At 39.8% G+C, this 25,678-nt stretch overlaps 1 protein-coding gene across 2 annotated transcripts in view; it reads right to left on the reverse strand.

Moving 5' to 3' along the window:
- The window catches only part of RPS6KC1 (ribosomal protein S6 kinase C1), an 85,356-nt gene that overhangs the window by 18,077 nt on the left and 41,601 nt on the right, over positions 1–25,678 (reverse strand). For both annotated transcript variants that reach the window (XM_005483019.4, XM_074537104.1), the window contains 4 exons: positions 22,135–22,227; positions 11,434–11,481; positions 9,752–9,884; positions 156–1,733 (listed from right to left, as the gene is read on the reverse strand). In XM_005483019.4, coding sequence (XP_005483076.1) covers positions 156–1,733; positions 9,752–9,884; positions 11,434–11,481; positions 22,135–22,227 — 1,852 coding nt within the window. The remainder of the gene's footprint in view (positions 1–155; positions 1,734–9,751; positions 9,885–11,433; positions 11,482–22,134; positions 22,228–25,678) is intronic.

Below are 25,678 nucleotides of genomic sequence, written 5' to 3' on the forward strand. Positions count from 1 at the left end.
TTAAGTACTAGAAGCTATTACTGGGGGTGAATTTGCTGCACTGATAATGAAGCTCTAGACAGGAAATGAAGATACTAATTACAAGATAAAACGCCTACTCAGTTAATTGGAAGCAACAGCGAATAAAAAGAAATGCATTTGCAAAAGTTCCTGACCTCTATCATTCAATAAGATGTTGTTTGGGTTCAAATCGCGGCACACAATTCCTTCTCTATGTAAAGCATCAAGGGCTACCACCATTTCAGCTGCCCATCTTTGAATGCAATCCTCTGGGATATTAAACCTGGAGGTTAGCGCTAATCTTTCGTCGAGGTCCTGAAAAATTTGATGTATTTCCTTCTGCCCTGCTCCTGCTATTTTGTCTTCCTTCTTTGGTGCAGTCGTTTTACTTTCAGCTGCTGGTGACATAGCTGAGTCTGCTCCCTCTTTCCTGCTGTCTTCAGTTTGATTGGAAAACAGCGACACTCCTTTATTCCTTAGCGCGTCTGTGTCCAAGCTAACCTCTGGAGCACCTGAGAGCGGGTTGGAAACACATGAACTTTCTTCTTTGCTTGCCATGTTTAAGGAGCAGGCCCCAAGCTCTTGGAACAGAGCCCCATCTTCTGAAGCACCTACCTCTTGGTCAGATGAAAAGAGGGTCCCAAGAGCTCCCTGAGTGATGCCAGTTTGCTTATTTGCTTCCTTGTGGGCAGGATCGCCCACTTCTGGTGCCACATGATTTGGCTCTTGATCAAATGCTTTGCATGGCTCTGCAGAATTATTTAATTGCAAGACATCAGGTGTTTCCAACAACTTTACTTCTGACACGTCCCTATCAGATTTTGTAAACTTTGCTGGCCTTGACACGGCTGGCTCCTCTGTTTCATCAGACATGCCTGGTAAGTTTATTAGGAGATCAGGCCTTCCTTCATCAATGCTATTCACATCATCAAAAGCAGCATCCTTAAAGGAGATAACTGGCACAGAGTCATTTGAACCCCTGCTCACAGTGTCATGAGCTTTCACACCCATCTTGCTCTCCAGGGCATCCAAGCTTCTGTCATGATCTGGGACAGAAAACAATGGCTTTAAAGGCTCTGATTTCAGGTTATACAACTTTTCTCCAAACTCAAGCCCCAGGAGCTCACTAGTGCTATCTTTGCTGTCTATCCTGAAGAGCTCCATGGGGCTGTTCTTAGATCTAGTCAACGAGTCCAGTATCCTAGTAGGGCTGGCTATTTCTGACTCGGCGTCGTCGATGAACAGCTTTCGTTCCTGAGGCGCAACCTGGGAGGTGAAGCTGTCGCTGCCAACAACACTGCACCTCTGCAAGGAGCTCCTCTCTTTGGTGTGCAGCCCTTCACTCTCTGCTTTAGCCACTGGCTCCTCACTTAGGGAGCCAGAGTCAATTTTTTCCTGCCCGTATTCATTGCACAACGTTAAATAACTAGTGGTGCACTCTTCTTCTGAGCTGGATGCCGAGTCCATCCACTTGGAACTCTCCTGACCATCTTCCTGGGTGCTGCTGTCATCCTGAGAGCTTGGTGTCAGGCTGCTCCTCAGTGGCACCACCTTCAGCATGCTCTCCCCATAGCTTTCTCTGGAATCAGTGCTGCTACCAGTTTCTTTAGGAGTTGGTGTTGGTTGCTCCAGGTAAATTTTAGTTGAACTGGATGTTCTGGATTCAGGAATTTCAAAGCTCTCTTCAGGACTTCTGTTCAGGAACTTACTGACATAAGACCAGAGTTTCCCTCCTGAAAAAAAAAAGAAAAAAGGGAGGGGTTCTCTTAATTTCACTCAAAATAGAATTACTTTTTTTTATGAAACAGGAAAATATCCTCACTGTCACTATACCCTTACATCCACAGAGTTATTTGAATCTGCTACCCCAGCAGCAAATAATTTCAGGGACCACAACTTGCTTTTAACGTAGATTTGTATTATTACATAAATATTTAAAGAGCAGCATCTGAGATTAAGCTGCTGCTTTTTTGTTTCTAAACTTCAGTAAAGTCTCATTACAGAGCATGTCTCAAGTTGCAAAGTGTCCCTACTCTCCACCTGCTGCCTCCAAAGAAGCAAAAACCAGGAAAGATCAAATTGTTTAGTGCTCATCACCACCTCTATCTACCCTGAATAATTCTGTACCCCAGCTCTAAACTCATCAGCAGCATTAGTGGAAATGGACTGAAAACTAAACAGCAAGTTCAGTACGGGAAATTACCATATTAGCTGGATATTTTAAGGGTCTGTGTCTCTCTTTTAAGAAGTTGGGGATTTTAGTTAAATACTGATATAATTCTTCTATTTACTTTAGAATTCATAAAAAGGTTTTCATGCTTTGCTGCACCAGACAAGAATTTATCAATACTTTAAGGTACACAGGCAAACAGCTCCTTCACAGCATCTAAGAAAGTGGTATCTCCAAAAATAAGTTACATTTAAAAAATCCAAACCAGCACTCTTCATGGTTCCCAATGCTGCACATATTACAAAAGCTCACAGACTTCAAAACGTAATTTTAGCAAAATAAATCAGGAAGTTACTGTACCTCTTGTATGTGCCAAAGAATTTAGCTTAAAGCTAGCAAGTCTCCTTTGATAACTTAGGGAGAAATGCAATGTCAAGACATTTCAACTTCAAAGACTGTACAGAAATTCTGGAAAATGCAGGAGTTGGAACAAAATCTTTGTAAAAGAAAAAATAAGTATCCATCTCACTGGGCATCTGCAAAGTTGGTGGGGTTTTTTTGGGGTTTTTTGTTACTTATTTGGATAAAACAGAGTTTTGTATTTTTCCAAAATACATTCTTTAATAGTTTGGGGTTTTTAACACTCTGTTTATAAGGCAAAATTCCTTTAAAAAGTACAATAAAAGAAGAAACTATTTATCATTGCCTAGGAACAGATTTTCTATACTCCCAGGTATTTCAAATAAAACTTATCAAAGACAGAAAAAACTTGACACTTTAAAAAATTAATTTGAATAATATAATGTGAAGTTTTCCTGCCCTCCATCCCCCTGGCTAAGACAAGACTTGTTTTTCAAGGGGAAAAAATATCTCACTGGTTGTGGTGAAAGTAAGTATATTAAAAACACTAAAAGGGAATTCTAACAGCTTGAGTCCAATGGTAAAAATGAAAATTTAGGTGTGGTAATCACCCTGGTTTCTGCCCAAAGTACAAACAGAGCTAGCACCAGGTCAGGATGGCCCTTGCCACCTTCTAGAATGCGGTGAGAAAGGATGCCAGGTAAAGCAACAGGAGCAAAGGGAAGCAATGCTCACAGAGAGAGGAGCAAGAACTGCTATACTGACCACTGTAAACAAAAGCACTTTAAATTGTTCCCCAGAGGGGCATTCACAATATGCACCCAAAGTGTGCCCTGCCTCAGCAGCGAGCACAGCCCCTGTCCCTCCCAGCAGAGCTGCAGGGCAGGGCCTGGCTCCGAGCCTGCCCGGGCACAAGTGACCCCAGGCCTGTGCTGGTGACACCGAGGGCCCTGGCCCTGCCAGAGCTGCCTCACAGGAGGATTTCAGCCCTGTGAGAAGCAGGCAGCCCCTGCAGGCCCTTCAGGTGAGGCCACTTGCTTTAAACACAACAGGTCACACAGCAGCGCAGCAGGGCAAAGGCAGCCTGCCCTCGGAGGCCTGCAGCTTGCACAGCACTTCAGGATTACTGCAGCTGATTTAGTGAATAAGAGTCCATCCCATAATCACCAGCAGTTCTTTACTAATGTTATACTTCTACATTTATTCATATTTTTGCTATAAAATGGCAGGGAGATTAAAAACAGAAAAGTGAATGAGAAAGAGAGTGAGAACACACATAATTTTTACATATGTGAGAGTTTATCCTCTTTTCACACTTTCATCCAGAAGAATTAATTTCCTTTAAAATTTCAATGAAATTACTTCAAGTACTTTACCCAATTTAATAAAATAACTATTTTATTATAATTTATTTTTGATAAAATAACTTTGCCCAGTTTATTAACTAGGCATGGAATGATTCATGTCCATTTCATACCAAGCAATAAAATCTAATTTGAGAACCACCTACTGCATTTAATAAAACACACTATCTAATAAAAAAATAATATAGTCTCCCCATCCCACCTTCATTAATGATTAATTAGTACAAGCTAAATATTTTCATCTACATATTATTAGTGTTTAGTCACAAATTTACTCTGAAAACACAAACCTCAGGTGTCAAAGCATGTTCACAGACCATGAAGACTCACATAAGATATTTGGAGTTTTGGGAAGCGCCTGGCACAACACCACCTCAGCCTCCAGGTATGGCTTTAATTCAAGTGTGAGCACCATCAGTGCTTCCTCTGAAGGAAGTTGTAAAAGGTCTTTCTAACAGGGAGACAAAGCTCAAAACCTTCTTCCTGTGCTCTTTTGTCACATCTTTTTCCTGTGTCATTATTGGACACCAGGTGGGCTTTTACATGTGACTCCTGAATGGCTCTCACTGACCCAAATGCTTTGTACCCCTACACTAAGATAAGAAGGGGCTGGGCTGCCCACAATATGAAGAATGCAAGAATTATCCATGCACAACCTAATTTTTTCACCTATTGACAAGTTCAGCTGCTCTCAGGACAACTCCTGTCTTCTGCTCCCTCTGCCTCACTTCATGGAAGATTTCATGCAACCTCCACTAGATTTGGGCTTCTACTTGGATTACTGCAGCTTAAAGGAGACCCAAGAAAGATTAAGGAAGGAAAAAGAGACATGTTGGGATCAATACTTCAAAAATCTACAGAAAAATCACTGGCATATTTGAGAAGTTCAGTAAACACAGAAGTTGCAAAAGAAAAAAAAGAAATCTCTTTATTTTTACAGTGTTCAAGAATTCACCACTGTCCACTTGTGAAAACAGGGAGAACTGCAACAATTCATTTCTTTTTGCAAATCTCTTATCTTAGGTTTTCAAAAAGAAGTTGTTCATTATTCATGCTTTGTATTTAAAAACCACACTGGAAATGACTACTTACTGCAACTTCAACTTAAGAGTTAAACACAAGTAAACAAAATGTGTTTTTGTTTAAAACAAAAATTATGTCCAAATATGTTAACATACAAATATTTCAAGACTGGCCTCCTGGTCAAGTGGAAATACATAAATAAATGTCATGCAATAATTGTGTTCTATAGTGAAAAACAACAATTTCATTCCTTTTTGCAAACATTCAATCCAGGGTCAAACAAAAGTGATATTTGTATCTGCGTATGTAATTATGCCTTTATGAATGACATACTAATAATCTTTCCCCTCTCCCCATGTGTTGTGTAAGATCAAGAAAACCCATTAGCAAACCATGCTAATATAGTATCAGGAATCTATAAAAACTAAAATTACAGAAATCAATCCAAACAAGTAAGCTTCAGTCACTGTCAGATAGTCCAACAGACTAAATAACTAAAAAAGCTACAGTATTAAGCTAAAGTTTATTAGTGTTTAATGCAATTTCAGAACTCTATTATTAGCATTAATTATTACGTTTGTTTTCTTCTACCATGAACTGATTCAACAGTCAGTCTACTTCAGTCTTTCTGGTTTTATAAGCACATGAAAATCATCAAGTTCCACATTCTTCTGCAGTTATTCAGTGAGAAATTTCTTATCAGCAGTGCTATACTTAACCACATTTCCAGTATTCTGGAGCTTACACCTTTGCTTCTAAAGGCAGAATCTAAAAAATGAGTGTCCAAAATAATCAACAGGAAATTCAGCATAAAGTGACCAAGCGATGAAGCTGACTAGAAATCTTTTATATTCTTTCAAACATTTCTGCAGCTTTTTTATTAATAGTACTTGATGTAGGAACACCAAAAAGAAAATACAGAGACTATAATAGTACATAAGACAGAATAAAACAAAACCTAACAGATCAGCAAATTTGTCTCCTAAACATGTTTTTTGTTCCAGCTGACAAGAAAAATTCATGACCAGTTGGATTCTTCCTTACCCAGTTATCAGACACTTCCCATTTCAGTTACACATTCTGAAAGACTGGCTGACTAAGGAGATATATTCCAAAATAAATCAATAGCTTTTGCTAGCTTGGCCCATGAGATTATTCCCAAGGATGAAGTGCTGCAATTCTCACAGAACTGGAATGCAGCTAAGAATGTAACAGTCACTGTATTTAGGAAATCTCAAACAAAGTCAAAGTGAACAACCCAGACTTCCAAATAATTGCAATGTGACACGGAAGGAAAACACAGTACTGAAAGACATATGCTTGAATTATTCTCCAAAACTGGGCCCAAGTCTCTACATCACTGCATAAGGATTTGTGTATGGCCAGGACTTCCAATCTTAAACCATGCACCTCATGAGAATTAATAGCCTTCCTTGCTGGAAAAGGAACAATTCCATGGTTTTCAAAGAATCAGTGTCCCCCTTTTGAACAGAGACATGCCCTGGTAAACTTCACCATCTTAACGCAACAGCTACAAAAAATGGGGCTTGCACAGTTCCTAGGCCAAAAGCAAAGCAGGCACACAGGCACTGGCATGGCACAACAATAATATTCCACAGCATCCCAAAGGCAGGCACAGTGGAGCTGCAGCTCCACACGAGCAGGAAGCTGAGCTCCTGCCTAATCTCCAACATGACAGTAGTTACAAGCACCAGAGTCCTGCATCTGCAGTCCTGTATTTCCAGTGCTGCTGGTGAATCTCTGCTGCAAGGTTTGCTAGTTTAGGCAAAGCTCCAATGCACTTGGAGCAAAAGCTACTATTCCAAAGCAGCCTCCTGAAAAAGTCACTTGCCAAGGAGCGTATCACCTTCCCTGCATTTTCTGATTGCTGTCAAATATTTACAGCTAGCATTATCTCCTCTCCTAACAACAAATCCCCAGCTTTGCAAGGCAGAGCGCTGCCGTGGTGGTGTCTATCAATTGCTGCGTGCAGCAAGCCTCTTCAGCAGGAAGTTTCTTGAGTGCTCTCCAGATTGATAGGAACTCCAGCTTGTTTATGCTTAAAGAGATTTGACAGCTTCTAACAGCCACTTAAACTTAGATGTCCCATGGAAGCCCCCCAGCCTATTTTGAAGCATCTGTTTCTAAAATTTCAGTTGTTAGTAGTGCCAGGAAGAAGCGAGGCCTTATTAACATCAGATTGGCTCTCTCCCACACTAGAACTTGGCAAGTGCTTTCCAAAAAAGCTGCAAGATAACTTTATGGACTTTTGTGCTTCTGATGCATCCTTGAAGCCTGTCACTGTGGAGGGGAGAAAAATCTCTAAAAGAACCCAAGACCTCACTCACCAATTCTAGGCACGTTACACCATCATGATTTGCCAAACCAACCAACCAAGGTCTTCCTCTTGAGCCATTGGTCAAGCTTGCAGAATTCCACACAAAACACAACAGTGCTGCTCTTAGTAATATAGACAAAATCTACTATGAACCAGCCAGCAGCTTAGCAAACATATATTATCCATTCATAACATTAAAACCTCTGAATTTGCTACGATACGAGCCGCTACCCATTTGAAGTCGTATATAATGGGTATTAATATATAATACCCATTATATACGACATTATATATCCATTATATACGATATATATATATAATACACATTTGGTATTTTACCCTTAAAACTCACAGTGGTGGAGCTAACATACCTAACATCACAAATCAGCACCACTTACAAATTTGACTGGCACAATCTCATTGCTTACAAGAATTACTTGGAGTATGAATATTTAGAGCATTCATAAGTCATTAAATAAAATTTCAAGAGACTATTACTTAAAAAGTACTGTCTTAGAAATTTTTATCTTTTCCCAACATCAACTACAAGCACCTTCTCTATTCATATCTACTCTGAGTTGGACAACATTTTAAGATAGGTTTGTTTATAGGGATTCCTGGTGTTATTATCCTTGTAGTTTAAAGAATGAGTACTACTAACATAAGACTGATCGGATCAAGACCATCATCACTGGGGTGAGCAAGACTACTCTGCAAATAGTGCAGCATAACTTCAGCCCTATTTTTATTTATCCTTTACTCACACAGAGTTAGAAGCCTTTCTCATGGAACCCTTTCCAGCATCAGTGTCACAGCAGGGTGAGGAGCAGTAGCCACTGCCCCAGTTTGGGATTTGGAATCAGGCCCTACATCTGCAATACACTTATTGAATACATTCTCAGGCAATTTACTCATCACTATGTACCCCAGCTACCACTCTTTACAGCAGAATATATCACTCTTCCTTTCCCTTTGCGTGTTCTGAGCCCAGACAGTAGGTTCTCGAAAATGAAAGAGCTCTGTTTGTGCAATGTCTCTATTTTTCTTATTGTTATCACAATAAAATTAACAATTCCAGAAGATTGTCATTGTCAGTTGCTCACATTAGGCCTTCCTTAAAACTTGTTCTTACATCTGACCACTTCTCCCACAAAATTCCACGACTACTCCACTCACTTTTCCTTCTGTCTCAAGGAAGAACATTCTTCCTAAAGGGAAGAGCAAAACTGTAGGACCTCAGAAACTGCAGAAGTATTAGGAAGGCTTTTTTTAAGTTATGTAATTATGCTAGTCTTAAGGGCAGCTGGTATCTGACAAAGGTTATGAGTGGGATTTTGTGTTTGGTTTGGAGTTTCTTTGGTTGTGGGTTTTTAAAAATATTTTTTCTCTAAACAAAATATAACAGCTTATATGGAGATGGCAGCCCAGGTGAGAATTTCCCAATTATTGTGTCTATTATTATATACACACCTCAAAAAAAGTGCTGCACTGTACAGAGCAGCACTGTAAATTCCCAAGATCACCATCAGGCACTACTGCAATGTGAGGCTTTTCTTCCTGCATCAGTGCTCATGGCAAAACCAAGTCACACATTGCAGAAACATTCATTCCTGTTGCAAAGCTAACTTTAGCTGGCCTCATGAGACAAACTGTTCATGAAAAACCAAAATCTAAGTTATTAAGGGGGAAAAGAAATAATATTCAATGTAATAAAATTATCCTCTCTATCAGCCAGCTTAGTTTCTTCACATCATCCATTCTGTCTGAGTTATTAACATTTCCTAAAAAAATAACTATTAGCAACCCCAAAATTTATATTCTGTACTCATTTTAAACAAATATGGGTAATTACATTTAGGGAATATTTAAATCCAGGTGTTAGACAAAAAAATCAAAATGTAATTATTTTGTGCCACCTGTTCCCTGTACATTTAACAGGAATTTTATAAATAGTTTGAAGGCACAACTCTGTGGTTCTGCTTTGAACTCCTGTGTGATGCCACTAGCTATTTTCTTAAAAATCTAGATCAGAGCAATATTAATCAACAGGAAAATGTTCATGGTTTTTAGCAGAGCTATTAAATTCTTGTGCAAATACTTGTCATTTTAACTAGAAGATGCTAAACAGATTTACCAGTTAAAGTTTACGAAAGTAGCCAAAGACTTTATCTCTGAGAGCTAACTGTAAATAATGCAGATAGTTGTTGCAGTCAAAGCACTCCCTCTCCTGTAGAAAATAAACAGTTGGAAGCCTTCAATACTGCTACAATTCAAGGATTTGAGGCCATTTGAAGCAGGAATCAGATTCACTGCAGAATGACAGGCAAAAAGGGAGGGACAGAGGAACAGAGTGGGGTGTCTTACATGACACCTCTTTGCCACACTAAAATATTTTAACTGGATATATGAGAGATTCATTTGACAATGAAGTGCACCATTGATTAAAACTAAAAACCTTTGACTCTTTTCAACAATATGCTTAAAGGAGAGACAAACCTTCTGCGTGCTGCAGCACGAGGAAGACAGACTCCTCGGAGATGATGTACTTGTGCAGACACACCATGTTGGGCACGCAGCGGGGGATGATGGTCGCTCTGCTCCTGCTGCACTCACTACTTTTCCTTAGACCCTGACAGAGAACAAAAAGGTCAGTTGTACCCTCAGTTGCCTTTGGAGCCTGCTGTGCTCTGTGTTTATCAACCAAACTAATCTATCCGAGTTACTCTGGGCTTCAGAGAAACCACTCATCTGCTGCTCTATGCCCCTCGGTCCCCCGAGGCTGTGCTGATGGCATCTGGCACGTTTCCAGAGAACAGAAGATGGCACAAAGCTGCCATTAAAATCAATTACATGGGTCAATGTTTTTATTAGAATCTCTCTCAAACTAAGTCATCAGGATGACACTCAGTTATTTCCCTGTGACCTTTTTTTAAAATTTTATTTTTGCGCGTGACCAAAAGACACTCTTAAAAAAATTCAATTCAAGTCTTAAAGACAAAAGAATGCCTTAGCCTCACAGGTAATCCTCACATTTTCATTTTACTTTACTAAAGACAGCAACTACCTCAATAAAAAGGAAAGGAAAGGATTAGTCTCCTTGAGAGGCAATGATTTTTGGGAGGTAGTGCAGGGATGAAGTTGCCAGAAGTGAAAAAATTGATGTGGGAGGGTGGAAGGGAGGGGAGAGAGAAAGAGAAAAAAATTATGTCAATAGTGTGACCTATTACAATATTGATAAACATAGGCAGTTACATGGGAAATTCAATGTTACCCTATCTGCCAGTAGATAACGTGAGGTTCTAATATAAAATATTCACAAATGAACCTTTATGAGAAACAAACAGGTTTGCTGTATCCTGCACATACAATTTCAAAGGCCAATGCACAAAGTTAAGTTTGTGCAACAAAGGTGAGTTGTAAGCCAGATCTGAAGCAAAGTCACAAAATGTTAACAAGTAATTAAAGCTTCATGTTTGGGACACAGCTTTTTTTCCATCCTTCCTGCCATTAGCAGTGGAATTCATGTCAAGGGGAGCCTGAAGTAAATGGCCAATTCTCAGCATCACAGATGCTTTGAGTACACTGGGGTCTTGATCTGAACACTCACAGCAACATAAAAGAGTAATGCAAAAATTTTATTCTGACCACATAACTGTACAGAAATGTAGTGGGTTATCTCAGTTATCTCAGACTATTGATGTAAATCATAAGGAAACAAATTTGAAGAAGGCCAGTTGTGCATTTCATCCAGAACCCACTTAGGCCAGCAGGATATTCCTCAGCTAAAAAAGACCAAACACAAAGTGCGGTCAATGTGCTTGGATTAAGAAGAATTTTCACCTTTGTCAGAAGTCCTGAGCCACCAAGGCTTCAGAGATGTTTTAAAGCAGCACATGAAATGTGTGATTTTTTACCAAAGTCTGCAAAGGTGTTGGCCTCAATAACCAGAAGCATCTCAGGTGACTAAACCAGCACTTCTGAGCACTAGGGATGTTAGAGAGAAAGGAAAGGAAAGGAATGCAACCAAACACTGACAAAAAGAATTCCAGAGTACTTAACATGTGCTCTGGAACACATAACAACAATATATTGCAGGGATTCCTCTATAAATTACATACAAACTGATCTTTGTGTGGTGGTGTAATTTCAGAGGCCAAAAAATAAAAGATTTTACTCACCTTCAATATAAAAGTCTGCTGTGTTCTAGTGTCCATTACAAGCAAAACCTAAGCAAAAAGTAATCAGAATTTATTTAGGATTCACAGGAATAAGCGAACAAAATTTCTAGTTATAGTTCCTAAATCTAATGCTGAGGACTCTTAAAAAGAAATTATATAATCAATTTAAAAATTAAACCCCTGCAGCATACAGACTTGACAACCAGACTTCTTATTTTTTTTTAGCAAAAAAATGACTGAGGATATAGGTCTCTAAAATTAGGGTAACAACAACATAGAAGAGGATTTATTTAGAGAGAAAATTGTGGATGGGTTTGCTGCAGAGACAAGAACACCTACAGCTGCAAAGAGCATCTCTGCTAGCAGTGCATCACCTCTACTGAAAGCACTTTAAACACAACAATGAGAGAAGCACTAAATAGCACCTACACTCCTAGCAAGCTCCATTTGGTTATGTGTTGAAAACAAACAAAAAAAAAATACATACGTATATAAATTTAGGAAACTGCATCTTTAGAAAGCTGGAACCCTCTGCCTTCAAGTCACCCTACTCAGGAATTAAGTGTTTTCAAACCTTAAGGACACAGATGTGCTTGAAAAGCACCAGCTGCAAGACAGCCACACGAGCAGCACAAGCACAAGCTCAACCCTCCTCTAGGAACAAGAGTGCCCTCTTTGTTTATTTACAGCAGACATTGTAAGCTTTCAGTATAAATATTCACATACAGTTATACCAAAATATTTGGGCTTTAAAATCAAACTCCTAAAGGGCTTCTCTCCCTTGCTGGCACTGGGGTTACCTAACACTGGGTTGAACAGACAAGGAGCAGTGAAGATCAAGTCAGAGAGTCACAGACTTCTTGCAGAGGAATGACGCACCAGGAGCAACAAGGCTTCATCAGGTGGCAGAAGGAGAATCCACCCAGCCTCTCTGAGCTCCCTGCTGCAAGGGGCAGCACTGCAGCCATGCTCTGCTGTCTCTGGATGGCAGCATCCAAAACCCACTTCTCTCCACATTGCATCTCAAACACCAGATGGAGAGCTGAAGTATTTTCTCATCATTTCTCGTTCACGATATTTCACCAAAGTAAACGAAGTCACAGACTCGTCCCCATTTCAAAGACCTCCTCGTTTACAAGGGTTGCAGACAGTATCTTTGGGGGAGGTATTATGAAGAGAAGTTGGTGCTACTGAGATTCTTTTAACAAAGGAATGACACAGTTTCCATTTCAAGGGCATGGTAAGGAAAGGCAGATATTCCCAGTCTTTTGAGTTTGCCAAACAACTTTTTAGGCCTCTTACACAGGGCTTGTAGAAACAGAGGAAACCAACTCAATAAATAACAACTGCAAAACTGGTTTTTGTTATCTTTGTTTAACCAATAGGTGTAAAATTAAAATTAAAGAAAAACACAAAACCACACCAACCAACCAAAGAAAATCAACAGAACAAAAGAAAAAATAAAAGCCAAAAGAAGATGCCAAAAGAAGATAAAAATGGTTTGGAAACATGTATGTGTTTACAATCACTCTCCTTCCTCTTCTCCCAAGTTTGTTTGCAACTAGACACTGTTCACATTGAGGCAATAAATACGAGAACATATGTGATTTTTTTTTTAAATGTGCCCTTTGACTGTCAATATCTCCCAAACAGGTGTTGGCTAAATGATTATAAATTGGCCTCTGGATACACCTCTTCAACTGAGCCATACAGGACTGGCGATAATATAATTAGACCTAAAAACATCAGGCTGGTGAATGCTTTCCATCTGTTTGGCAATAATGTTTAGTTAACAATAGTCTTTAAAAGAAGCACCTTCAACTTCAGTTCTTAAAGTTATTTATAGGGCCATTCTTAACACACCAGCACTCTTGCTAACAAGAGCTTTAGCCACTTGGAAATTATTAGCCATACGGCTGTATATGAAAAGGAATGGCAGCATTTAACATCTGTATCTCTCTAGATTTAAAAGCATCAACCTCATTTAAAGTCATTTCTTAATTAACAGTTCCATGGTCTGTATTAATATTATAGTTGCATGCACAAAGATCATAAGGAGCCAAACATTTTTTTAATACCAACAGTAGGCCAATCAGTAATGAAGTTGTCAGCATAAAGGACAGAATAATAGCTTCTTTAACCCTCAAACAGGATTTGTTCATTTGTAGAGTAGAAGACACCAATTTAAAAACTGCTCATGGGTTTGCTCACCTTTATAAAGACAAAAATCTAATTTGGTACTAATTTGATACAATTGTCTTTCCAATAAAAGCCTCCTAAAGCCATCTTTTATTCCATGATAAAACAACTGCTATAACTAAAACTGTCATGAAATAATTACCTTTGATAGCATACCTTATTGCACAAATACAATTAATGTATTCCTCCCTTTCATTTTTCACACTTGCTTATCAGCACTGTATTAGCATATGGTGCAACAGAAGAGATTACTGAGCCCTCTCCCCATAAGTTGAGGTACAGAGCCACCACCACCAAGGCCAATAAAGCAGGCAGCAGCTCCCTGTAGGGTAACTTCATCTGCTGCTATATTGCAGCATCAATACAACAGCAGCAGCTACACTTTTATACCTGCAATAACAACAACTCATATCCCTGTGCCTTTGAGGTTAACTACCTACATGGGCTACCCAGTCCAACTTACCAGCTCCTTTCTTTTTGCTTCCTATCAAGCATCCTCCCTTCCCCGAGCGACTAATACCTCCACTTCCTTTTAGGGACAATTATTTCTTTGTTGATTCAGTACTAACCTTTGGCAAGACTGTTTACTTCAAAAGGGACTTCAAGAAGCCCATGAAGAGCCTTGGAAGTAACTTCAGAAATTAATGTAGTGATGGTCCACTCGGCCCTGGCCGACTGCACACTTTACAAATCAAAAACTTGTTTCAAGGGAAAGCAGCCTGCACACATTATTACAAAGATGTGGTTTAACCAGATTCTCCCAAATAATTAAAGGACAACATGAATGGTGAAGTCTAATCAGAAATCTATTTCAAGAAGGGGTAAGTCCAGGAAAGAGAGGGTCACAAGTATATTTGCTTGAATTTTTATCACTCACCCAGAGCAGAGAAAGGTCAGCAGCTCTTGGATGCATTGCAACAGTGCTGCAGAAGGGCACAACTGACCCAGGTGCCAACTTACTCTCCTCACCTCATGTTTTACAGCCAGTTTATAGACTGCAGTGCACCAAGTCTCCTGTTTGCATTCCTTCACACTTGCTTCCCGTGGCAAAAGTGTTTTTGTAATTCCAAGATTCCTTTTTAAAATGTAAAGTGACAAGTCCTCACCCTAACGGCAGGATGGGACAAAACAGGATTCCACAGAGCATTCCCTGGGACAGAGCTCTGCTGTTCTCCAGAGCAGATCACACAGAGATGCTGGCATTAGCCAAGGCTGCTTCCAGCTCACAGAGCTGACAGAACCTCTTTCACCATCTAAGTTGTAATATTTAACTTCTCCTAACAACGAAGTGCCAGCTGTAACATTCAGCATCCTGGCTCAGAGAGGAGGAGGAAGAAGGCACAGCAGGGCACTCCTGGGCACTGAGCAACTAGACTGTGACACAAAAGGAGACAAGGGAAAATCCTATTTGTAATACTAATGGATGAACAGAGTCAAGGTCCACATATCATGCTGGCTCTTACAGCTCTGTTGCTTACTCATTCTTTCTCTATTTTTTTGCACTAATGACAACCTCAACATGGCCAAAAACATTGACACACAAATAGCAATCACCACAAATAAATATCTAATGTAAATAAGTGTCTTCAGCAGCACAGACATCCTAATTTTGTACAAGCACTGGAGCTCTCAGGAACATCCCAAAAAACAAGTGAACACAGCAGCACTGCATGACAGCATCTCAGTAAAGTGCAGACAGCAAAACCCCTCCACGATGCCAAATAGGATTTCCTACTTGTGAATATTTTTTCCTTTCCTAAGTCAAGAGTTAATTCTGATGCTGACAGCAGCTACTTAAAAAAATTAGCTTCTTAGATTTGATTTACAGTGTACTCAACAGCTTAGAGGAAAATAAATTCAATTCAATTCAATACAGTAGGTCCAATTAATTGGAGAAAAATAAAATAAAACCTGCTTGGTAAATAACCATAGTCTAGCTTTAAGAAAACAGTTCATTTTAAGATCCTCTAAATGCACAGAAATTAGCAAATGTTTCGGTATGCTAATTTTTTTTAATTAAAAGATATTTCTGCAGTAAAAGCTCTTTCATATGCACTACTGATTCTTCATCAAACGTTAAGTTTCCAACTTAACACCAGTATAGCCGGTGGCAGCCTGAAGGTTTACCATCTGCTGCCACCCAAAGTCACAGTGGCCACCTTCAGAACATATGCATCAAAGCCCTGAGATAAGAGGCAGAAGGAATACTGCACAAGTCAGCAGAAGGGGGAGCACAGAGCCAGGGGCAGGCAACAGGCAAGGCACCAGGAGAAGGGAGCTCGGTGAAGCAGCAGTCACCCAGCGAGCAGCCAGCCAAGGTCACGGGGGACAGCTCTGGAGAAGGACGGGCTGCTCTGAGCGCTGCTCTCCCGCCGCTGCCTTTAACACCAGCGCACAAATCCTGACACACATTTGCTTTTCTGGGAAAAATCCTTTTCTGGGATTTTTCCCCCCCTTCCTTCTTCCCTTCCCTGCCTGATTTTTTTCCCTAGTTTCTGTTCTTCCATAGCACAGAACATACCTGTGCTTTTTATTTAACAGCAGCCTTTAACACTAATCAAAACAAACACGTCAACACACTTGCTTACAAAAATGTGACTTTAGGTTCACTAACACAAGTGAAAAATAGCTCATGCCTGATCAAAGAAAATTGAATAAGATCTCTTACTGCAGAATCAGACAGCAGAAAGGTTTCCAAGACAAATCACAGCTAAGAGATTACTTTAAAACCAGCTCCATTTTGTTATTAAATTGCTACTTTACACTGAAAACACATCATGTAAATATTGCCACCAGTGGGCCACCTATGAACTCTGGTCCTTATCTCATGTAAACAAATGTACCCTTATCATAGGATAGATACTCTAGCAAAAGTCCTACAAACTTGAATATGCATCAGATGATCATCTAGGATTTTTTCTCTTGTGTTTACCCCACCAACTGGAAAATGCAGTAGTGAGAGATGACAAGGAAGGAGACAAGTCATCCACCTGATCCCTGGCACGAGTATTTGGGACTGCAAGAAAAGCTCAGCTGGGGCTGGAGCTCAGCTGGGTGCTGCACCCAGGACACAGCTCTGTTGATGGGCAGGAGCAGGGGTGCAATTCCTCCTGCTCTCCTCAGCTGTGCCTGCTGTCACAAGGCTACCAGGATTAAAAGATCTACTTAACACAGATTTATTCTTGTCACTTTTCAGATTACACCACCCAGACTCTCACTCATCTCCCTCTGTCGTTACAGAAAGAGATTACATTTGGCTAATATGTATGAAAAATGTGATTATTCCTTATCCTTGTACCTGTGCAATATGAATTATCTTCAGTTTGCAATTATTCCTCCTTTCAAACCATTATTCTAAGGAACTTACATCCTGTATATTCTATTACTTGGAATAATAGTGTACTTATAAGACAAATGGTGCAGCTTTAAATAATGAAAATGCTAAGAAAGCAGCAAATATTCAAATTCGAATTTTTAAATACTTTGAGTCGGTTGGTAACAGAGAGGAAAGTCCATTTTCTTAAAGTAAACTAAAAACTGGCCAATAAATTACAAATGGTGAAATATTAACCCAGAAAATATATCTGGCAGGTTTTACTAATGAAAGCATTTTACAATATGAAATGCCACTGGGATCCCAAAGTAATTGCCTGGCACAAATTATGTATTAAACAACTCAGTAACAATTAGGAAGACAAACTTATATAATCTTGGCTTAAAAGAAAATATCTCAATAATTTGTTTCTTTCTGAAGGCCAGAAGACATACAGTACAGCCTGTAGAAGAACATTCAACAATGTAATTTCTTTTTTCTAAAGGCAAGGGCAAAATTTGCATTACTCTTCCAAGTCTCACTCAAGTCAAAAGAAATTTTAGTGAAACATACAGGAAAGAAGCTAGAAAGAAACAGGGGTCACAACCACAAACACTGAGAAATGCTCGGATTTGTGTAAATGGAAGGATTTCAGGAAAACAAGCGGCAGGTGTTTGGGGGCAGGGAAGAAGGGACAGGACCATTTCTAGCTGGCAGAAAGACCAGGTTTTAAAGTTGGGCAAGCTTTGTTAGTTGGGGCTTGAAATCTGACAGTAGCTTAGGAATAATCCCACAGCAGTAGGGAAAGGAAGGTGGTGAGCCAAGAAATCACTTTTGACAATAACTCTGTAGTTGGTTTGATTTTGTACGACTTGGCAAGCCCCTTAAGAAACTAAAAGGTAATCAAAACATCAAACCAGCTCTTAAAAGTTTATTTGTATGAATAGTTACTATTATTACTCAGTTTCAGATTTTCAACGTTTTTCTACTGCTATTTTCCATTCTGCCCTGTTTGTATGTACATTCCAGCTCCCTTTCCCCCACACCTCTCAGGCACACACAGCCACTCAGTCAAATCTGTAAGATGATCTAAAGGTGCTCACAGAGCGCACCTGAGAGCCAGGGGAGAGAAAACATCTGCTACAGTCAACTCCGTTTCACAGCTGCAACAGTCTTTAATCTCACCTGACAATAAAAGGCTGAATATTTAAGTTCCTAACAAACACTAACAGGACATAGTTAGCTACGTCTGTTACTCAGGCACAACACCACACATGCTGCCATAAGTAGGGACTATTCCTCCTACCCTTCTGATTAAATTTCATTAGAACTAGCCATAACCTGTTTGAATTCAACCCTGGATCTGCAGATTATGCATGTGAAGTTGACATATATTCTACCTATTTCAGCCTTTTGGCACTTTCACTCATTAAGCAAGACAAGTAGTGATCACACTTTATAAATAATTAATAATATTCATTTGGTTCTCTTGCGTATTTTTTAAGTCAGTTCACCAAAATGTACAGTCACCAGAATTAGGAGTTCTCAGGACAGCATGGGAGACACAAAAACTCCTATATTCACAATTAACAGAATTGCTTCCATTTTCTAAAAAACGTTATCTATCTCAGAAACTCCAAAAATAATTTTACCACAAGGCCCTGATGAGAGTATGTGATTTTATTAGGTTTCATAATAAAGCCTAACAGTGTATTGAACAACAAGCTAAGATGCATGGACAGCAGTGGAAGAACTGAACACAGCCAGTGCCAGTACTGACAGCGTGCCTTGATGGGGAACAGGGAGGGGAAAGAAGAGACATAAAAGACAGTCATTTGTTACAGAGGCATAGTTATTACTTAATGCACTCTGCTTTCAAGGTGAATCTTTAAATTGAATGAATCTAAATAACAGAGGGTTCTAAAGAATAAGAAATTGGGTTTGAAGCAGCATTGTGAAGGTATCCAGCAGCACCATAACAAAGTCGTTTCTTTAGGGGCCGGTTGTAGCTTCAAAGGAAAGATTTGCCTAGGGCAGAAACTCAGCACAGAACCTGCAACCTTGATTTTTAATTAGGCAAATTTTGAAAGCAAAACTCTTCCCTATTCCAAAAAAAGAAGTTTCCTACTTTAAGGTACATGAGATGATAAAATAATTGATCATTTGTAGTTGGTGATAACAACAGCTACAATATTTAGCTATTTGTTTCCAATGCAGTACCTCTGGTAACATTAATAAGAGCCTTGCTGCCCAAACAGCAGCACCTCACATTTCACAAGGTTTGCAGGACAAAAGCCACCTTTACAATTAGATTACACCTCCATTTTCAGAAACCTACTCACGGCAGGCTCTTTACATATTAAACATATGAAATACCTGCAAACACCACCTCGTTACCTTTTGACACCATGAAGTGAGCAAACACAGCAGCAGCAGAACTCAAAAAAAAGAATGGCTTCCTCAAGGAAAATATAAGTCCACTTTGGTCTACTAAAATAGTTAGATTTATACTACAGCCTTTGCACGAAAGGGAGGCAAGGCACATATGGGCATACTTCCCTGAATTCTCACAATAATTTAAGGAGCTTAATAATGCCAAGATCTCTAACTCTCACATTTAGCAGAAAAGGGCCAAAGCAACAAAAATTATTGAGGTGACAAGGAAGGTGAGAGGGCAGACAGGGAAAGAAAGATTGCATATTGGGAATAAACTAGGCTAAAATTAAATATCTAATCATTCTGCCTAGTCTAAAGCAGTTTGAAAAACCCAGAGTTTCAGGTAGCAACAAGCATTTTGTCCATGAAAATGAAGCCAATTCAAAACACTTGAAGAGGCTTCAAAAGAAGAACAAAGAGTGACATAACTCTAAGGGAAAGCACTGAACCTTTCAGCATTTGAATGAGGGAAGGTTAACAGCTGGTTTTCTCGAGGCAGCACTGCAGCAGGCAGACACCACTCTGGGCTTCAGCAGTGGGAGAACGAGTCTGCAAACCAACCAACACCATTTTAAATTGGTGCGTTTAAGCCAGTCTTGCACAGGGTTAGTCAAGCCAGCAGTTACAATGCCAGTGGCCCATTACTACCCACACCTATTTTCTGCTGAAACCAAAGCAGCTACCTTAGGGTTAGAATGGAAGATTATTTTCAAGCAAAACTCTGCGTGGTGCTGTGTTACAGCCATGTGCCCAAAAGCATGGCATCTTCAAGGCTGGCCCTGAAAACCAAAACCAATTGTCAGGAACAAGCACTCTATGTCACCTACTTGGCTGCAGCAAGGATACTTACACATTGATTGGATTTCTCCATGATGAGAGCTTTAGGGCATACGGAAGCAGAGAAGGAGGGAAATGACAGTGATGGTGAGGAAGGAAGGGAGATGGTGCTTTAAACCAAATGCAGGGACATCATCTCCAGCCCACAGATACATCTGCACACTTTTGTTTCATATTCACATGCATTTTGTGTATGCATCATAAAACTAAATAAAATATTCTCTGGGCTTAGAGCAGGTTTTCATTTTGCCTCCCAATTTTACAGACCCCTAAAAATATATGCTAAAAAGCAGCATACTCAGAATAAGGCTAAGATTGTGACGTGAGAATCTGGAAGAAGGAAAGCAGAGTACAAAGACACCTGAAAGAATCTGGCTCCCTTTTCTACACAGTAATTAAACACGAACTCTGAGCCCTATGATACTGCTTACACTGGACCATTCCAGCTGTATACACAGGCCTGTGTTTTTGTCATCATGAGAACCCTGATTCTCCCCAGTTCTCCTTCAAAGGTCTGGACATGTTCAGCTCCTGGGATGCTTACTGAAACTGCTCAGAGAGCTAAGGAGACCTGGTACCACCAAGGACTGCAAAAGCTTCACTCTGGTCAAGCATCTTTTCCAGTAGCTGTTCATTAGCACTACACAAGAATGGAGATATTGAGAAAATCTTTCTTGATCCATTTCCAGCATTTATGCAGGCTCACTCTGTCAGAATAATTCACAAAATCCATGCACACTGCATCCATTTAGTGGCTACTAACTTAGTTAGCACCTACTACCAGGTGCTACAGATAGGTGGTCTTTCCAACATGTCTCTCTGATATGTGTAGAGAGTGGAATACAGGCTAAATTCGGTACTTACAACTGAGGAAAAAAGATAAAATGAATATGAAGTCAGAGCTTAGAAAACCTTGTGTGCTATAAAAACAACCATAATACCTATGTATACAGCCCCCTAAGGAGAAGTTATCAACTTATGCACACAATTACAATGGAACAGGCAAAGAAAAACAAAAAGTAGTTCCAGTAGCTAGGTTCAGTCCAACAAGAAAAAGCAACCAAGAAATACAGACCTCAAGGGATGAGCCACAGGTTTTTGATGCACGTTACAAATGCATAAATTGACCATGCATCAGTAGCTCATGCACAAACTAGGGACTACATGAGGAACTATCAAAAGGCACAAGGGATTTGGCACAGCAAAAAGGAAACGAGCCGTTACAGTCTGCATTAGCCACTGTCACACTGCTGAATAATGCATCATCTTAAAAGTATTTGGTAAGGTGGTAACTAATCAGCATTATCAAAACAACCCAACAATTCTTCTGGTCTCTTAATTAGGCTTGCAAAAAAATCCGTATGGTCCTTTACTGTTTACAGACGGGTATTATCCTGGGATTCTGGAAGACATTATTTGCATGACTCCAAAATAAGCTTGGCTTCATTGCTGCATCTCTGTCTTGGCAAGGGATTTCAATTCTGAATTCTCGGGGAAGGAGAACAGTCGTGTGTGTCCCCAGCTCCCATTTCAAGTAAGAGTTCAAAAGTAAGAATTTCTACCCTTCTCTATTTCTATATTTTCAGTATCCACCAGACTGCTCAACTGAAAACACATCAACTTGTCCTTACCCCAGAACAGCAACCATGATTTCATTTTTGAAAAACAGGCCCCATCCTATTGAATGCTACCAAACATGTACCTCATCCTTTAGCTCAAATACATTTTGCATGACCTTACATGAATTGCTTAGATAAAAGTCTTTTTTTCTTCTACTTTTGTTATTTTAAAGTGCAGATGCATTTGAGTCATTTTCCCCTTTTGTTTCATATCCTTAAGATCCGCAGCTTCAAAGACAAAATGTCAGCATGCAGTCGATTTATGACTGAATTCTTGAAGAGACACTGAAGAATTACCTTGTCAATCACCCCAAGGACTCTGAAGGTCTTCAGTTCCTCGGCAGGGCTCCTTAGGTTCCAAGAGGGCCTTGAACTTAGTGATCCTGGAGGCTAATGGAAGATATCAAAGATTATACATCAATCAGGGTGGTACTTGAAGGAAGACTGCCTGCTGAAGCAAATGCCAGGCCGAAGGAAACTAAATTTATCATAAATCAGAGAGACTGAAGATGAAAGGAGAAGTTTTCTGTTTGTCCTTAGTGGGGAAAAAAAAAAAACAACTTGCAAGTAAATAAAAGTCAAGATAACACTGAAAACAAAAATTTAAAAAAGAAAAAAGCAATGAATTTTTATATTTTCTATGCTTAATGGAACCCAGAAATTGATTACTTAGTTCTTACCACATAATAATAATCAATCAAAGCCTTACAGGTATTCTGGGTACAAAATAATTCAGAGATCACTGAGGAGGAGAAAGCAAATTAGAGGCTTTTTAAGCCTGAAGAACATAAAATATAGAATTATAAATGGGGTTCTCTTGCTCTCTGGTGAGCTGTATAAAATCTCTTTAATAATAAGGTGCACAACAGAAATGATTCCTAAAGCTGCCTTAGAAAAAAGTAACTAGCTATGTATCATTAATCTAGAAATTAACACCACAGCAAGAAAATTGGCAGGTGCTAACTATTCAAGTAGTTAATATGCTAATATACATAGATATTTGTCCATACTATGTTTTGTAGTTTCTCAGAGCAAATTCAAAGCTTGCATGCCAGAGGGGGAAACAACATTTCAACTGCAAGTCTTTTGGGACAAAGATCAACATTTTAAGCATCCCATATACCTCTGGCATGTGAACAAATATTTTCAGCAGTTTCTAGTTGCCAACTGAGAGAATTTATTAGATCTTCCTCCAAAAAGTCAACATGTAGCTTCTAGTAGAACCACAGACCTGCATCTCTTCCTCAAAAATAAGGTAACTTCATTTGCAGAGCTGCTGAATGCCAAACTCCTTTGAAGCATAACCTGGCCTCCCCAAGTAGATTTCTATCTCACAAAGGTGCAAAGGAAGAAGGAGGTCAGAATTCTGAGGCAATATTTAACTGCTTTGTCACAAGGGAAAATGGTTGGTAAGCAAATACACTGTGGATTAAATGCTTAAGTATCAGGAAAAATCAAAAATTTTTCCCTTGTGATGAGAAACTCCAAGATCCTGGCAATTTCCTGCCACACTATTTTTCCCCCCTCAGGCATCCTTACTGTGCTACCCTCCAAGGCCAAAGCAACTCCTCAAAGCCTTCCCCATTCACTCATCAACACTCTTTCCTTCCAAATTCCTTCCTAAAAATCAGTATTTATTTAAGTAATAATTGTCCACAAAATCTAAAAGAAAGGACCATAGATACAGTTCAAAAAGCTTGGAGAAAAGTGTGCTTTTCTGGGCTCAGTGTTTGGGAGTTTCTTAGTTATCTTCCTTTTTTTTGTATGAATCTGGTAATTGTTTTGTCACGCAAACCCTGCCAAGCAGGAACACCAATACCAGTTAAGAGAAAATAGCCCAGATTTTACAATCTAAAACTAAAGGCTTTAACAGAAAGAAGAATAAAAAAAAACTGTACATGAACTTTTTTCTCCAAACCTAATTTCAGTTCCACATTTCAGTGAGCTGTTGAAAGTATTTTGAGAGTAGGCAATTTTTCTGCAATAATGGAAAACTTCCTTTGAAACAAAGAGTTGTGCTAACACAGTTTATTCATGACAAGATTTCAAAAGCATTCTAAGGAAGACATTTAAAGGAAGAGAACATTTCCTAATCCCCTAGAATACTATAAAAGATTTTCACTTCTATCTGCTTGCTTTTACATTTTATAACCATTCCTCAATAATCACACTTTTAATATTTTCTCTTATGAATAACATTTCAACCATGAATTAAGTTCATACATCTCTGCAGAAGTTAATAGTTGTCTAATAATGCTATACAATCAGATTTCTGCACCCATCCTGTCCAAAGAGCCAAAAAGCCCCAGTATATATATTTTAGGTCCTTCTCTAAATGTGACCAGTGGTGACACAGTTGATAATAGTATGTATACACACTGATTTTTATAAGTGTGCTCTACAGTCACTTCTTACCTTAAAGGGATTTACAATCACATCCACAGCTCCCAGCAGGCTCTCCATTTTTATCAGTTTTGCTCTTTACAGTACTTTGGTTTCACTGTTTCAGAAGTCTAATAGAAGAGCCCAATGATGGGAAGGCATCACATTCTGTTGTGAAGCAGGCTGGAAGCAAACTCTAAATTCCCAGAACAATTCCCAAAACTACAGCAATTAAGCACTCTATGAAACAGCCTGCTCCTCTGAATAGAGTAAAAATCCAAGCTCAGCATCTAGGCAGCAAGAAGAAAAATAACTAAAACCCCTCACTCTCATCAAAAAACAGAGGAACAAAAAATATAGGAAGGAGGATAACAAAAAAAATAAAAAGCTTCATTTGCCTTTAGAAATGAGACAAATATTCAGGACAAACTGTCAGGCTACCTCTGACTGCAGAAGGCCTTCAGCAGCCTGTCCAAATGCTCAGCATGCTGCTCAGGTATCCCTGGGTCTTCTCTGTTGTGGTCATGCCCTCTCTATTTCCAGACTACACTCTGAGCAGCACAGCTGGATTTATCCAGAGTTAGGACAGGCATCACCAGATCCTCTCCCACCATCACCTTTTACAGCATGTGCAGATTCCAAGAGGAAAAGGCTGATGCTGATTGTGATGCTCCTGCAAGGACCCAGCAGCCTGTGGCCCCTGCTTGCCTTTGGGAAGCTCTGGCTCTGTAAGCTACACAAGGAACACGGGCAGAGCCCTTGCCTCAGCTCTGGCATCACTGCCAGCAGGGAGAAGGGCAGAGGGAGGCACAGAACTCCACCAGCCAAGTAAGAGAAAGGGCATTCCATGTTAACCTCACTTAAGGCAAGAGTACTATCCCTAGCCCAGTGACACAAACACTATCTGATGGGAAATCATGGAATATCCTCAGTTGGAAGGGACTCATAAGGATTCAGCTCCTGGCCTCACACAGGGAAACCCCAAAACCCACACCATGTACATCCCAGGCTGGGGACACCACAGCATCTGTGGTGGGGTTCCTTGCACCCTTTTCCTCCTGGGATGCAGTGAAACATGAGGAATGGTGGAGTCCTGGTCCTTCCTTAGCTGCTCAAAGCAATCCACGTGCTCAAGCAGTGATGCCCCTTGCACTGGTGTCTCAAAGCTTTCCCAACACAACTGCTATTTTCCCTGGATTTCCCTCTGATTAAATATTTGATCTTTACTTTCCCCTCTTCATTCTTTCACCCAGAAAGCTCTGCTAATTTAGCTGCTCATGCTGCCACCTTCGACATCAGTCACCACAGATCCTCAGGATAAGAAAAGAGAACTTTCATGTACACCAGTGCAGACCTGCACATCAAAATGCAATCTCCCTTTGCCATCCAGAGGTCTGAGTCTGATATTTCAATATCTGTCTACCTGTAGCATAGCCAGATCTTCACTTGCAGCAAGGAG

The sequence above is a fragment of the Zonotrichia albicollis genome, chromosome 3, assembly GCF_047830755.1.
Source record: "Zonotrichia albicollis isolate bZonAlb1 chromosome 3, bZonAlb1.hap1, whole genome shotgun sequence".
Lineage (NCBI taxonomy): Eukaryota > Metazoa > Chordata > Aves > Passeriformes > Passerellidae > Zonotrichia > Zonotrichia albicollis.